The following is a 17,322-nucleotide window of genomic DNA, read 5'->3' as shown; positions in this document are numbered from 1 at the left end:
AGCACATGATTAGATGACCTGCTTAGTGGATGAGGGAAGGGCTGTGGATAATGTCTACCTAGACTTTAATAAAGCCTTTGACATGGTTTCCCACTGCATTCTCCTGGAAAAACTGGCTGCTCATGGCTTGAACGGGCATACTTTTGGCTGGATAAAACCTGGCTGGCTGGCCAAGCCTAAAGAGTGGTGGTGAAGAGTTAAATTCAGTTGGAAGCTGGTCAGAAGTGGTGTTCCCCAGGGGTCAGTTTTGGGGCTGGTTCTGTCTAATATCTTTATTAATGATGTAGACGAGGGGATCTAGTGCACCCTCAGTAAGTTTGCAGATGACACCATGTTGGGTGAGAGTGTTGATCTCCTTGAGGGTAGGAAGGCTCTGCAGAAGGATCTGGACAGGCTGCATTGATGGTCCTGTGGTTTAGTGGTGGTGATGGTTTAGTGGTGGATTTGGCACTGTTAGGTTTGTGGTTGGACTCGATGATCTTAAGGGTCTTTTCTAACCCAGATGATTCTGTGATTCTATTCTATGATGCTATGTGAGATGTCCTTTCTCTATGATGTCCTCATAGTTGAGATCAGTGTGACCGTATCTTCACTTACGTGTTTGGTTCTAGTGTATATTTCCAAAGAGAATCTACTTGCTTTCTGTTTTTTTGCCCCCCACCCTCAAAAGGGTGATGCAAAGGAATGGTTATATCTGAAAAGAAACCGAGAAGGAAAAACAGATCAAATGAGGGAAATTGTTTGTATTTCCTAATCTGTGGGTTTATGGTGCAGAGATTGTGTTCACAGCATTTTTCTGTCTGTATTTTATGCACTTTGAAGAAGAAATAAAACCCTGGCAGGTTTTTTATTATGTTCATTGGTATGAGTGAGTGGGTGTGTGCAGAGAGGAGTGGGTGACCAAGCACAAAGTTTTCTGTATGATTCTCCTACCGATTTTTACTCTATCTCTAATTTTTTTTATTATTTGAGCTGTAATGGTCAGTCAAAGGGGCTTTTTAATCCTAGTTGTAGAACAGATGTCTTGTTTGCCAGGTTAATATTGAAATTAATCCATGAGAGAATCACAGGAAAAACTAAACACTGAAAAAGGATTGTGTGTATTCATGTATACATACAGAAATCATGACCATAAAAATAGAATACATTACACTGTTGTCTGATTAGTTTAAGTAAAGTGCAAAGGATAGTATCATGCAACTGTTTTAAGTACTCTAATAAAATGAAATGAATAAAAATTGATTTTATTTGGAGCCTATTTTATTCTTGTCTGCAGAGAGATCACTGCTTACAACCTCGAGCTCCACTTTTTACCAATATCCTGAAAGCTACATTTTTCTTTGTCTTTGATAAAAGAATGAGTCTGCTCCTTTTAAGCTGTGCAAGTGTTCAGATATACCTGAGGGCTGCTTGCGAAGTGTCCCATTTCATCTCCACATAGTGTTAAAAGCTGGTTCAAAGGCTGTTAAACAGTCATAAAAACCCCTGATAGTAATTTACAGTAAGTTTGAATCCTCTACAAAATTAGTGAAGATTGGAGTAGTGGTGATCTGTATAAACTACTATGTACCTTACAATATTTCTCTGAAGAAATGCAAGGAAAGTCTAATGTGTATACAAATGACCATAGATGGTAAGATGTTTCAAGCCTGTATTTTTTTGTTATAGTAATGCAAGAAAAATATGTTTTTTCAGCTTTTTTTCCTGATGTTGGATTTTGTGGTACGGTTGTCAAAGACGACAGGTATTCTTTAAAGAATTTGCCATCAAAAATGTGGATAAATTAGAAATACTTTCTTTGCATATTCCCTTGAAAATATTATAAAACTCTGATATTATTTTCATACTCTGAGCACAATAAATATTTGATACTTCCCTAACATTGAACAGACTATAAAGTCTAATTGAGTTTTTGTATTTGTAAGAAACTACTGGATACATGGTGAAATAATATGTATACTGGTGTTCTAATAACGGTTATTAAATATAGCATAACCTCCGAAGATATACTTTAATTTTGAGAAGTATTGTTATGTATTGATCTGTTAAACAGCTTTTTTTATGGCTCCTGTGATCTTTTTAGTGTGTGTAGCAGTTGAAATTTTAAAACCAGTTTTATAACTATTGGAAAAGTTAGAATCGGTATTTTACTTAAGAATTCATGTAACCATTTTATTTAATGTTTTGGAATATTAAAGAAGATATATCTGTGAGGGAAAGTAATAGCTTTAATAATTTGTAATAATTACTTGTAAAAATATATAATTGCATAAATATCAAACCAATTTTTTTAAGTTCAGGGAATGCCGGAGGAGTTAAAATGAATCAGTGTGATTTTAGCATTTAAGCCAGTTTTAGTGAGCATCTCTCTTTGAGCTAAGACTACTTGTCCAAAATAGTCTTTACGAAATGGAAATAGCTCATGCATCTTGAGCGTAGAGGTTGTGGATTGTGTATTTGGTATGTTCTGTATTTTAAAGCAAGCTTTTTCTCCTTGGATTGTTCCCCATGGGAGGATTTGCTTTTGTTTTAGGGACAAAACACTAGGAGTTTTGCTTGGTGACTAGTTGTCACTTGACTTAGCAGAGGGTGAAAAGATGAAATGTGTTGTTAAAAAAAAGATAATTTATTCCATAACTATCACTTAATTCTTAGAAGAGTAAGATTTCAGGATGTTGCAGTTGCTAAAAGCTTACATGGATTAAATAAGGTGACTGGATGAATAAATTGGTAAAAAGACTATGGGGTACTGTTAAATAGAAGGATAACACCTCTGTCTGGAGAAGTTTTCAATGTGCAAATTGCAGTGGGCTGGAAGGGTATTCTGGGGGAGTACTGCTTTGCTTACTCTGTTTCTTGTCTACTTTTGGCCACTTTCAGAAAAAGTATACTGCTTAGATTAACAGCTGATTTTTATCTGGTGTATTTAATGTTGTCTTCTAACCCTCTATGTGTCTGTGCCTACATGGTTGAGTTATTGCTCTTTATTTTACTCTATTAATTTGTTTCTCCAAACTGACCGCACAATTCTTGAACGAAGGTAAATTTTATGTGATATAAAAAAAATAAAATCTGTAAATTGTTTTGAGGCATATGTAGATAAAATTATTTCTGCAAACAATTTTGTATTTTACAGCTCTACTACCTTGCTAATGATTACCATTTTTAGCTTTGAAATATGCAATTTTTTCCGACATCTACAATTTGAGTTCATATTGGTGTTCAGGTTTTTTTTTCCCCTGTGATAATGGTCATCATATTAACTTTAAAAAACAAAAAAATTAAATTTCAAGTGCCTTTATGTCACACTAATGCACCAAAGCCAAAGCTTCAATTTAAAAAAAAAAAAAAAAAAAAATTGCTGTCTGGAATGAACTCATTCTGTAAAAGTCCTTTAATGGTTTGTAAAAGTCCCAGATAACTTACAGATAGTTTTTCTTACTAAGTGAAATAGTCATAGCAGGCAGTCAGAAGTGCATGTTTAATCAGCAGTTTAAACTTCATACGGAAGTTACCTTCTTGTATATAAATTCTAGTTGCTGCATATGTAACATGCTTGACATAAAATATAAAAAAAAAAATTAAATGTAAACTGAGAGTATTAAATGTTCATTACTTTTTGCTTTAACCTGTATTCTTACTTCACCACCTGCCCAAATATTGAATGTCACCACATTTCTTGGTCTTCATCAGCTGCATCAGGACTGCAGCCTGCCATCAATTCAATTCTCCAAATTTGAGTAAGATTACCAGATCTGTACAGAGTTCAGTGGTGGGAGATGTGTTTAGGGGCTGTCTTTCCAATAGACTTGCGTGAATTGAGTTTGTAATAGTTTTGATTGTATTTCTTGTTTTTCTGACTGCTTAAGCACCAGCTAATATCTTCCCTGGAGGTGCTAATAATTGCTGTTATAATGAAGTCTAATCTCTTTCTCCTCAGTTTTCTAGCTTTGATCTTGGTTACACTGACTCTTACATGCTGTATTACCTGAAATTAGAATTGCACTTTGTGGATGAAATACAACAAAAACTACATGCATGGCTTTCTGAATTGATTTTAATATACAAATTTTATAGGCAGTAATGTAAGGAAATAGCTGTTATCCTATGGAATCAATGGATTTCTTCTGCAGTGTATTTCTTATGCAGTACATAATTATGGTTAGAAATACCTCTGCAGTGATGTTATAGTTTCAATTTTTATATTTTTCAGAGAAATGGTAAACTTATGCATATGAATCAAATTTTTAAATAATTTTTCGTACTATTTAGTATTACTTTGTAAGTGATTAAAAAGCATAAATAGGCCCAGTGATACTTAGTGGCTTCCAGCTATAAACCCAGCAAAGATTTTGTCTGCAGCTGTTATTTCTATTGTGCATGGCATTTCAATCCATGTTAGATTTGATGTATTAGGTTTTAAGCAGATAGGAACTTCCTTATATTCTCTGCTTTGAACATCTCAGACTTAGAACCTGATCTAAATCTTACTAAGGTCAAGTTTCTTCCAGTAACTTCAACTTTAGAAAAGTGCTTACAAATTTGCATTAATCTACAAGGCTTTTGAAGGGCTAGATCAGGTGTTTATCTTTTGACTGAGACAATTATATGAAAATTGCCTTAATAAATTTATTAATACATTTATTATGTATCTTTTTCAGGGTATCGAAGAATGGAATATTGCCCATCTTAATACTATATTGGATGTTGTAGGAGAAGACTGTGGAATTTCTATCGAGGGTGTGAATACACCGTATCTATATTTTGGCATGTGGAAAACAACATTTGCATGGCACACTGAAGACATGGATCTCTACAGTATTAATTATCTCCATTTTGGGGAGCCAAAGTCCTGGCAAGTTTAAGTTTTAATGAAATATGATCTAATTTATCTGTTTATTTCAGCTGATTAAGCCAAAGAGATGGGGTACAACTGCGTCACAGCGATAAGCTTTACTGAAAAGCTAAGATAGTGGGGGTTTTTTGTTTGTTTGGGTTTTTTCTTTTTTAAACTGAGAATGCTGTAAAATAAGAGATTTGTGGTGTAAAGAACATTGCAGTAATGCATTCTTTTATTTTAAGTGAAAAGACTAATAAGTACATTAGACTTGAGTTCAACAGAAAAAGATCGTAATGATTCAATGTGAGAAGTTTAATGAGTTGGGAACCTCAAGGCTGTTTGAGGGAACTTCTGTAAAGGCCTCTTAGAAATCAGTTGCTTTGGTTCAGTTGCCCTTTGGGACTGCCTAACATGTTTTGCATTAAACATGCATTTAATTTATTTTTTTTTTTTAATCAGAGTCATATTCTCTACTCTTAACAGGCCCAGTAGGAGATAAGATTCAGTGTTAAGGGTACTTCCTAAATATCATAAAATCTTGGAATCATTAAGGTTGGAAAAGAATATGAAACTTCTCCTATCCTTTTTCCATAATCTTAGCTTTTTGATTGAACAGCATTAATTAGAGAGACTGGTAGGTTCAATATTATAGACTGTGGTATATGTGTATCTTAAAGTATATGAGAAAAATATTTTCCTTTTGGTCATGAAAATCTTATTTTTTTTCAAAAAAGCTGTGAAGAGAACATAAAATCATTAGAAATGTATACAAAAGATCTGTTATGCTTAGTTTGGTTCTGGTACTTTCTAGTCATCTAAACTTAGATGGAAAATTTTGTAGCTGGTAGTTCCATAAAACATTATAGGCTATTTTTATACCCTACAAAAGACAGAGACTTATGCAATATCATGTATTTATACTGGGAAGGTGGTAAATTGGTCAGCTGCTGTTTTTTAGGTCATTGGTTTGTGTTTACCTGCTTTTCTTGGATAGTGGATTTGTTGCGTTTAGACAGAGAAGGTAGACACCACCTATTGTAGTAAGACAAGTCTATGTTTTGAATTGATTATATATATATTTCTGAAATTGCTGCTTTGATAGACATACTAACAAAGAATTCTCACCCTTAAGAATGATAGAATGATATATTTGTTAAAAATGGATGTAAAGATAGGTAATTCCAAAATGTTCTAAGATGATAGCACAGATTTAAGTAAAACAATGATTGCATAAAAAATATTTTGGATTCTTAGGGATTTAAAAAATGCTATTTAAAGAAAACCTCACTGCATATTGTGAAATTCCAAGTAGTAGAGACATTTCCTTAAACCTTGAAGTCCTTAGACACGATGGATAGAAGCTAAGACAATTTTTTCTTTAAGTATTTTTAATAAAGTATGAGTTGATAATATGATAAATGCTTTTATAGTTTACAGATACTTGTTTACACTTCTGAATTAACAAAATCATTAAACACTGACCTCTTAATCTTTTGAAGAAATAGCAGTGGATATGACTTCATTGTCTGGACCACATTGGTCCATATTGTTAAGAAATGCAGTGGTAAAAAAAAGTTTTATTTGTTTTTACACATATGCTTTTACTGGAGGAGTGCTGCAATAATTTATGCTATTGCTGTTCCTATGTCAGTAAAATGTATCCTGTGTTAATGTGATAGTAGTGTAATATTTTCTTCAAAAAAGTGGAGAATGAGTTGAATCTTAGGACACAGTAAAGATCTTGTCTATCTTACAAAAATTTAAGCTGAATTGACAAGTGCTTCCTTAGTGAAACCACATACCCTGGCATGTACAGTAGTAATACATGTTTTTTAATTCTGCTGGGTATGAATGTACTTCTTTACGACAGCCGCATTGGTCTTATGGAGAACTGAAAGATACTTTATTATGAAGCATGATAAGCAGAGTGTGTTCTCTTGAGTTGTGAGGAGATAACCACTTCCACCTGAGAGCCCTGAGGAGAATTTTGCAGGCATCAGCTAAATCTGACTGCTACAGCAGGCTTTATGGAATTTGAAGCTTTCTGCAGTGTTTAGACATATACTAACTTCCATTTCTTCTTACTCTCTATGCAGTTTCACTTCCAAGAAATATGTAAAGGAGTTTGTTTTGTATTATGCAGACTGATTCCTCCATTGACTGCCTCATATGAAACACAGAGGAAAAGTGTGGCTGATAACCATTTTCAAAATCAGGACCATGGCTGTTTGTGGGTTTATGTATGTGTGTATTTGTGTAATACATATGTTTGCTTTATAGATTATTTTTTGCTTTCAAAGAAGTGCTAAAGAGAGGAAATAATTCGAAAGAGAAAAAAAAATAAGAAAACTTAGAGGCTCTGAAACAGAACAGTATGAGGTGTGAAGGTTTGGGGATATGATGAGGAAGGATTTGCTGGAAGGGGGAATAAAGTCTATTAAAATTACTTGCTGTCATGAAAATTTTTAGTACAAGTTTTCCTTTGCATTTTTTTCCCGAGGAGAGAGAAATCTTGAAGATGGCACCTCATTTGACATCGCAGAGTCTAAGGACAAAAGTCTCAGTACCAAGAAGAACTATTGGTACAGCTGATGATACACTTTATTAGTTCAGTTTGGTTTTGATATGTTTCATAATGGTATCTGTGAACTGCTTATTAATATTAAATATTTTTTCACTCTGCCATTTGTTGTTAAATATTATCTTCTATTGTAATTATTATTTCAGGGGTATAACCCCTGACTAAAGAGATTTTTTTTTCTAATAATTTGAGGGATTTTGTCATATTGTTAGGTTATTAGTATATGTATTAGATCCATGGGTAAAATATAGATAATATTTCAATTTACATTATGAATTTAAAACTAAAAACTCTGAGTAAGATATTTACATTTTGGAAAATAATTCTGGGTTTATTAAGTATCTGAAAGTGGAGCTTACTCTTTTTGCTGTTTACCTGCCTCATGAAAAACAATGGTGTTGACAGGAATTTTTTAGTGTTAAGATGATGTAAATATTCTTGAAGTATATTAATAATTAATATGTGAAAGTGTTTAAGCAAACCCAAAGTAAATATTTTCATGGCACTGTAGATATTTCAAATACCATAGTAATAATTGGCCTCATTCATTCTTTATTTTAGAGAAAAAGAGTAAAGATTTTTGGACAGTATTTTTAATATTTTACTTTAGAAAGCAATATTTTGTAATATTGTGCTGATTTTGTTAACCTTTTATATTTGATGGTGGAGGTCTGAATTCTTTTCTGCATAAAGAATGAGAGTTTTTACTTTCTTTTGAAAGGGGTGGAGTGTAATCTTGCAGTATAATACAAACATAATCTATATATTGATTTGTCATGTTTTCTGTGACATTCCATCTGGTCTTCACTTCCTAGCTTTTCTGAAGACTGGAAATGGCAAGAAACAATTCATTATGTTAAAAAAACCTCCTGTTTAGTAATGTATTTCATAAACGACAAAGTGCCTTGCAGGGTTGATCAGTCATAAAATAAAGAGTAAAATATACTACAGACAGAGAAGGTGGTTCCATCTCTGTGATAATGTCAAGGAAAAGAGACCAGATTGTTGAAGAGAATGCTCAGATAGCTAGAATTAGATGGATTAGGAGAGTGAGACTGGACCTGGCAGTTTATTTAGGTTGTAAGAGGAGTAAGGTGAAATGAATCTATGCTAAAATTCAAAATAAAGCAGGTGATTTAAGTTTAGGAATTCTTTTCAGGAGTTTAGTAGATACAAGATGGCAAGAAATCTGATCTCCAGATTGCCTCAAATTTTTGCCATGGGCAACTTTACCGTTACCTTTTGATTGCCATGTCTGTAACCTGTTTGGATTTGCCAGTGTAGAATTGTACCAATACCTGTTCATCTTCCTTTATGAAGTGGAAAAATGAGGAAAGTTAGAAAGTTAATGGCAGGGGTTGTGGAAGTCTTTAAAACAGGATTTCATGTGAAGGTTGTCAGATTTTGAATCCTAGTAGCAGAGGAAATGGTAATGGGGTTATGGGTATGGTGGAATAAAAATGGGTGGTGTTCTGATATTAGTATTAGACAAAATTACAGACAAAAAAGGTGGAGAAGGCAAATCATACTCAGACTGATGCTAACATTGTATGATTCAGGAACAAATACAGCAATAAATAAATAGGTTAAAGGAGATTCGATTAGGTCCTTGTAGGCTCTTCTGGGGTAGCTGTTTAAGATACGGGAATTACAAGAAACGGACATTTTTTTTTCCACCTGTGGAAGAGGATTTTGTACATAGAAATATTTAGATTAAGTAGGGAAATTTTTTAGGTGAAATTTCCCATCTCAAAACAGCTAATGTATTAAATTCCTAAATGAAGTTTATGAGACTTCAACTTGTTTGTATTTTTGAAATTATTTGTCATGTTTATATAAAATAAATACTAACCACCTAAGTAGATAGTACAGCAAATTAGTGTTGCTTATACAAAGTGGCATGGGATTCTGAGCCCAGTGTCTGGAATTAGATAGACAGCATTATTTTGGTATAATGTGGAGGTAGCAAATTGCCTGTTATCAACTGTGAAACCAATGAATTAGGTTCACTGTAAAAACAATTACTGTTGCAAGTTTAGTTGTAACAACATTTTATGGGTTTGCAGCTTTGGGATTTAAAAAAATACTAATTAGAATTAAAAATCATAAGTTGTTGTTTCCCTGTCAATACATAACATGGGCTTCAGAGAAGTAGTTTGGTTAAATATTTAGCATCACACTTAATTAGCTAGCAGCTGATGGAATATCCATTATCTGTGCATGTACCTGGCTTAGGAAGAATGGAACGCAATGTTTCACATTCTCTTTCTTGTCACTGAGATGAGAATAATTGGGGGAATACAAAAGGCTGCTTGTCTGGTGACCGTCTTGCTTGGTTGGGTACATCTTTGCATAGTAAACAGTGATTCTTTGTTTTTGATACGTTTTTGTGTTCATACTTCGAATAATACTGTTGCTAAAGTTGTCTCACATGTAAAACATACCACTTATCTGAGCACCTGACAAGCATCACCAGTTTTCCTTCCATCTGTAGTTATCAAGTTACTATGCATGTGTTAAAATTCAGTGGATTCAAATTCAGTTTCAAATTTATCTACAGACTACACTTAGGAAATTCTACAGCACTGAATAATGAACTACCCTTTTGCACAAAAAGCAATACAAGTGACACAACAATCCAACCCACTTCTTTTACTTCAAAGGTGCAATTTATAAAAAGCAGCATTGAAGAGTAGGTTCTGTGAAGTTACCAGAAAGGCAGGAAAGATAAGACTAATGTTTTTAAAAACATTAAATTTTCTGTGTTAGGCTTCACATTCATTTTATTGATGATGCTGTCAGTCAAGATGGACTTCTATTCTGCAAGATATTTGGCTATGAAATAGAATGAATTCTCAAGCCCTGCCCAAGAAATCAAAACCATATACTTATATTATTTGTTTCGAATATTGATAGATGTTGAGACTTGACTAGTTTTCTTTTGGCTCCCTCATTACCAACTGTGGATAATGTGAATGCATGTATTGCAACACCATCATATAATTCAGTGCTTCTGATATATTTCTATAGAGACTTTTTTTTCCCCCACATTGATGGCCATAATGGGGTTGGGTGTTAAAGTATGTGTGGAGTCTTTCTTTTGAAGAAGCTTCATGCTTATTTAAATCTTCCTTTTGTTTAAAGCCCAAATGTCTAACATCTCTGAAACTGTTGTCTGTGGGATTTTTTGCAACCATGTGGGAGAACTGCTAAACTTTTCTGGATTAAACTGCTAAATTTTTCTGGATTATCAAGACTCTTTAATTTAATGTGGAACTTCACTGTTGTGTTCTAATGAGAATTGACAGTATAAATTAGCATAAGAGGATTCTTCTGTGAGATATAAGAAGCCAATAGACAAAGTAAGGGGAAAGGTTTTTTGCAGTTCTTAAGGGCAAATCATTAATTATTTGTTCAAACAAATATTTTATGATTGTTACTTGTATGTAATTGCTGACTTACAAATTTTTCTGTAAAGGTTACATGTTCTGATACATGGTCTGGGATTGTAATCTGTGGTATAGGGAGATTATAGAGATGACAGAGCTAAACTCTTCTTGGTGATGCATTGATATAGCAAAGGAAAAGTAGCAATAATCACAACTTGCATCAAGGGACATTTCAGTTTGATAGAAGGAGGAAATAATTCACAATGACATTGTAGTTTAGGTGATTTAATTCTACCGTGAAGTTACTGCAGAAATTCTGATTGGTTTGTGACATGCTTTCTGGCTACTTGGAGATTTTTCTTCGTAAAACCCCAGAGAATATTTCAGATAGTGGAGCAAAAAACTAACCAGATAATGATATCTTCCCTGATCTTAACAGGGATTTTACTAATATATAAATGTACATATGTTGCATTATTCTTGAAGGACCTGGTAGCTCTGGGTTGAAAGTGTTTTATTTCAATCCCATCTTTGTAAGAAGGATTGGTAGCTTCCTATCTGAAAATACTTATAGCTCTTTTTTTTCTTATTATTTTATACCTGGCCTTGTAGAACATACAGCTGATCAATTTGATGATGTGGTATTGCTCTGTTTTTCATTGTTCTAGATCCTGAAGAAGATACTGTGAAGCAATGCTAGAGTTGCTTAAATGTGACCATTTTTATAAATTGAGAAGCATCTGCAGATGAGTAGGGTATCTGTTCTATGAAAACCTGGCTCAGCAAAGAGCTTTTAAGTAATGAACTCTGATACCATGCTTAATTTCTAGGCTGCTCATCCTAGAAACTATTTCAGAACCCTGAATTAAGCTCTGACGTTCTGCTTACTGTAGATGGGTGAAACTAGATGCTTCATAATGGAGTTGGAACAAGCATGTTGAATAGGGAACTGTCAAATCTAGCCAGTAGGCGAGTCTGAAAAGAGGGAAATGTTTGAAATTTTTATGCATGCTAATGTCACAAACAGGCCGAAGAACACTATTACAAATACATAATCCCAAGTTATATACAATGATTTTTACCAGTAACTGAACTAGAATGGGCTTTTCGAACCTGAAATTAGAAAGCTTGACTTTTTAACAGTTGCAGTACACAGATATGGAAAAGAGAAAAAAATGATTGAATAAAAAATTCAGTTTAAAGCCTAACTCTTTAAAAATGAGCTACGGTAATAATATTCTGTTTCCTGTGTTTTACCCTGGACTTACATTAGTGTAATGCTATTTCTGATGAAAAGTTGTTTTAGAATTTTTTCCTCATCTCCTCAGTCTCATTTTGATATCTGTATAGAAATTTAACCTTTTTCATTTGCTTTTTGGATATCCAAGAGCTTTGAGCAGTTTCACTGCCACTCACTATCAAAAGAATCAAATGATTATACCTTATACCGTAACCAGGGAAATGGTTACAAATGTATAACAAGTCATGCCCTGGCATTGTTTCAAAATATTTGTGGTCAGTTCATACTAAGTGTTTTTAGTCCGGTTTTCTGTAAGCACTTCTTATGTAGTATTATTTCATGTTGTCTAATGTTTCTGCAACAGTCTCTCAAATTTCTATTTGAAGAAGTCAGTATTGCTGGGCAGATACAATATTAGCTTGCCTTGTGTCTTCTGAAATGTCTGTTATTTCTCCTCTGAAGCCTGTAATTTTATTCTATGTTTTCTTTTGAATTAAGCAGCTTCATCGGGTCCACATGCCTTTTTTTTTTTTTTATCTTCAAGTGAGTTGGGCTAAAGATTCCATTTTCAGTTTAAAGGAAAATAAAAGGAGAGGAAGCTTTTTTTTTTGGCATGCTGTTATATGGGGCATCTCTGTGCAACATCCAAGAATTCCTTATAACACTGAATACTTTTTTTTTCTTTTTCCCTGTACTGGGTTCTCTTTCTTTGCCATGCATGGTAAAGCTTGTATTTTACTGTAATGGACTGGCAGTTGTTGAAAAAATAAATTCATTCTTATAGAACAGAAATGGTAAAGGAACAGTAACTCAAAGGTTATTTAGGTTTTGCATCTGAGTATAAAATCAAATCAAATACTAACCAAAATAGTTAACAAAATTAAGCAGATTGTGAATTGCTGTTTTTAGCCAAGTTACCAGAACATTGTTTTTCATTTCATAAAGTCAGCTATCCTAACTGTCAGCAACCATGTTTTCTGAGCTAAAGACAGGACTGAGCGATCAGAGCTATTAGGCTACTGTCTGTTGTTGCCTCTGCTGAGGATTTGAAGACTATAGTAGGACAGTGAGCTTACATTGCTGCTAGTTCATGAAAAAACAGTGGTTGTTACTGCCGAATACAGAGATTTTCTTTACCAAAGAAAAAAAAAAGGCAGAGAAGTTGTCAGCTTATGTAAAGTACACTGAGAAATCGTGTAGAAGAATTACTAATGAAAACATAGGTAAATGTGTCAGAAACACAAATTAATGGCTTAGATTTAATATTTTTAGTTACTTGTAGTTACTTTGTTGCCAGTACACTTGATTTGCTGAATTAGTATGTATTTCAGAGGATCTTTTTGAACAATACTTGACAAATGTATGTACAATATTTTTTTTCTGTCTTTGTAGTATGACTCTAGCAATGAACAGTGACTCTTCAGCTGTTATTTCTTTCCAAAATTTTTAATAAGTATGTCTTCCTGAACTAATAAAAGTAAAATGTAATTATGATGAACATTTCCCTTTTTATATGTTCTTCCCTTTTTGTCTGTTCCTTTCCTTGTTATCCAAGAAACATTCTCTTTGCCTATTAGTGATTTAGCATTTAATGGCCATACATTTACTTTTAAAGAGGGCTGGACTTGGCCTTGAGATATGCAAAATCAAGCTAACATCTGTGGCTGTTTGGTTATGTAGCTAAAAGGAAGCTGGACGTGATGATGAAAAATATTTTTCTAAAAGCTTTAATAAGGCTGAAGTTCTCATATGTGCTAACAAGTGAGATTAAGAGTGAATACTTTTTTCTGTTAGTGATCTGAGTTTGGGAGTTTTTTTGCTTAATGTTTTGTACCGTAGACCCAGGGATCCAGTAAGTAAGACTCATGTCGCTGTAATTTGACTAGTATCCAAGGCAGGTGCATATGTGTTAAAAAAGCAGTTTTCTACTAATTTGTGTTAGGAACCAAACCTGGAGAGCCTGGAGGGTGACTTTGGGGCTCCTAATGTCTGATAACCACAAATATATTTTCCTTTTCTTAGTCCTTTTCTCAACTGTGAGAAAAGATCAGTGGAAACAGTGGGAGGAGATAAAGGATTGAGGAGTAGATGTTAGCACGGATCCCAAATGAAGACAGTGATGAAGAGCACCAACTTGCATTGAATGAATTATTGCTTGGATTAACTAAATAAATAGCTATAGCGCAGCCTGTCCTGTCTTTCAGAGAGGCTTATTGAGAACTCAGTTGTCCAGTTTTGCATTTTTGTAATATTGATAAGTACTTAAATATTTATGTGTACAAATGGAAGCATGTGGCTGCATATTATCACAAAAAAATAGTAACATGCACTTTTGGAAGAGTAACTTTTTAGAAGAATGCCAGTCCAGTTAGAGACAGGTAAAGCAAAGAAAAAAATCTCTAGTTTGAGTTTTTTGTTAGACATAAGCACTGTCTAGGCATGTTTTACTTTATGGAGTGGTGTATTTAATGACATAAAGTGCAGTATATAATGTGATACATAGATGGGGTGTCTCTGCTGGGGTGTGAAAGATACAGACATCCAGTTTAGGTTACTATGTATATCCTGATGCATGTGTAATATGCAGTGGAGAACAGGCACAAACACTTTGAAAGTATAAATGGAGAGGAAACAAAATCCATTTTTGTAAGATAAGGAAATTGTGATTAAAACTGCAAACATTGAGCAGAGTCAAGCTGAAAGTCTCTTTCTGTTTAGTACAATTTGGAGTGGGTTGTCAGTAGGCATGGGCTTTGCTACAGTTCAGTTTAGAGCACTGACTTCTTGGGGGGTCTTGCTTCTGTGCAGCAGTTTCAGTTTTAATAGAGTAAAATGTGTGCGCAAATGAGAGCTTGAGGTAGATGGTGTTTATTTCTTGCACAAAATGAGGGTACTTCACTCGTTTTTCTGGGTGAATTGTGAGGGGAGATGTATGAAATCTGTTCACAGTGTAGTAAATCAAAAAAGCTGTGTGTTGACTTAGTTTGAAAATTTGGATTTGGACTATGTTGTACAGCTGAATATCCATTTTCTCCTTTTCTGAAGCATATTTTTTAATAGAGAAGAATCAATCCAATGCTGTTGCAACATTAAACTGAAGCGAAGGCCTATTATATCACATATTGAAGCAATTAAAGTAAATAATAAAGCCTAATTAATACATGAAATATATCAATGAAGTGCAGTAAATATCTGAATAAGAAAATGTTCAGAAAAGCAGAATGAAATCACAGCTTTTCAGTAATCTTCGGGTTTTTAGCTGTAATAAACATTAAAAATAACATGAGGTTAATTCCAGTTCTATATTGTTACGGAGTTGTTGCAGATAGCATATGGACCTTTAAAAAAGAATTTATTGTAAGAACAGAGTAATTCCAAGATATGTACAGTTCTTTAATTTAAAGAAAGTGTGTTTGTTATTGTTTTAACACTAATCACAATAATTTTACAAAGACAAGTAACCCTTCTATTCCACAGCATTTGCTGTAGGAAAAAATAGAGCTGTTTAATGCTCATATTTTTCTGTTGAACTCTTGTGTCTTGTGAAGTACAGCAAAATTCAAAGAAATTAGACCTGTATAAATTAGACTTATGTGTTTCTGTTTCATTTGGTAAATGGAAGTATATGTGTCTTTTTTAACTGGAGTGGTGTAATCATATCAAATATTTTTGATATGCATGATTTTAAGTAGTGAATATAACATTTTTGAACTACATCTTATAATGTTGAAACTAGAAATAAGCTAAAATGTTTTCTCAAAAAAACCCACAAAAACCAACTCTCTGTGTTTTTTTCTGTAGAAGTTGGTATATTTTTCCTGTATAATTTTTCAGTCTTTAACCTTTTTGGCTTCTGTGTTTTTAGATATTTATCATATGTGAATCATGGCTTGTGCCTTAATTATTTCTTGAAGCATTTCATCCTTTTCTTTATTTGAATTTTAGGTATGCTATTCCTCCAGAGCATGGGAAACGGCTTGAAAGACTAGCTCAAGGTAATATTTTTGGTATTTCCATATGTAAGATATTTGAAAGACAAACCTCCAGCAAAGTGAAAAACATTATCCTTGACTCACCTACTGTGTTTTGTTACTTAATGTTGTGTGACTTTTATCTGCCTAAGGTATGATTGCAAACAAGGAACACTTTCTGGTATTCTGAGGAATTCATAGGAAACAAAATCTTTTTTCTCTTAGAACTTTATTTTGTACTGGCATTTTTAGCTCAGTGAAGTTTATGCAAATGGGGCTTAGTATTTTGTTATTTGTTAGATTTTCATTGTCTTCTCTGTGCCCTTGTTTTTTCTTGACATAGCTGCTTTTCATCAGTAACTTTTGCATCTTAACTTCTTAGCCAAATCTGATACAAAGATAGAAATATTGAACACAGCTGAATCTCCAGAAGTTTCATGGAAGTTGATGGCTGGGTAGAGGATGGAAACCTGGTTAGTACCTCTGGGAAGGGAGAAGCAGCCAAAATGTACCAATGCTAAATCTTACTTGGTAGCACCCTGCTGGCTGTTGAGCAGACATATAAATACCCTTTAGCCAAAGTATGTGCTCGCTTTTGCCCTCCAGAGGTGTGAGGAACACTGTTGAGAAGGAGCAGAGGATAATGCTGTAAGGTGAGATCTAAGGGAGAAAAATCACTAGTCTCTAGGAGAATTCTTCTGTTTTATTTTCAATAACACTACAGCTCTCTTCTTCTTTCTAGATTAAGAGAGCAATTTATGACCATGGGAATAAATGGGTATGCTTCTTGGCCTAGCAGCCCACGTTTTATAGTCTTCTATTAGCCATATTGTATAAGGAATGCTACTGAAAGCTGATAATTAGATATATTAATTATATATCTAATATATAGATAATAGAATATATCTAAAATATATAATAGGTGATCTAATATAAAAGTATTAGATAATTAATGTATCAGGACCGAATTCTGAAAATTTTTGTACATTTTTGTTTCATATCCGTGTATAGGTGCATGATGGTTTTCTGAGCTATTTTTAAACAATAAGATGACAGGTATCACTGTGACGTGAAAGTAAACACCTGTGACCTTGCAGTCTTAAAAGCATGTCTCAGGAAGACATTTTAACCTGGATAATTACATTTACTAGTCCTGAATTTTCCTATAGTTTCAGCTGAGAATGCTACCACTACTTTTTTTGCTTTCCTGATTCTTTTTCCAACTTGCAAATTACAGACCTCTTCATATGCATACCTTGAGGCTTTTGCTTTTCACTGGTGAACAAACTGATACATGTTGT

At 33.7% G+C, this 17,322-nt stretch overlaps 1 protein-coding gene across 6 annotated transcripts in view; it reads left to right on the top strand.

Annotated features, from left to right (window-relative positions):
* Positions 1-17,322, top strand: part of KDM4C (lysine demethylase 4C) — a 260,269-nt gene that overhangs the window by 32,096 nt on the left and 210,851 nt on the right. For all 6 annotated transcript variants that reach the window (XR_012657889.1, XM_075078323.1, XM_075078324.1 and 3 more), the window contains exons 5-6: positions 4,662-4,855; positions 15,996-16,045. Coding sequence is in view for 5 of the 6 variants with exons in the window: in XM_075078323.1 (XP_074934424.1) it covers positions 4,662-4,855; positions 15,996-16,045 (244 nt within the window). In the remaining variant the exon portion in view is untranslated. The remainder of the gene's footprint in view (positions 1-4,661; positions 4,856-15,995; positions 16,046-17,322) is intronic.

This window comes from Phalacrocorax aristotelis, chromosome Z, assembly GCF_949628215.1.
Source record: "Phalacrocorax aristotelis chromosome Z, bGulAri2.1, whole genome shotgun sequence".
NCBI classification, from domain to species: domain Eukaryota; kingdom Metazoa; phylum Chordata; class Aves; order Suliformes; family Phalacrocoracidae; genus Phalacrocorax; species Phalacrocorax aristotelis.
Note: the sequence above shows the minus strand (reverse complement) of the source record. Positions and strands in the feature narration are given on the sequence as shown.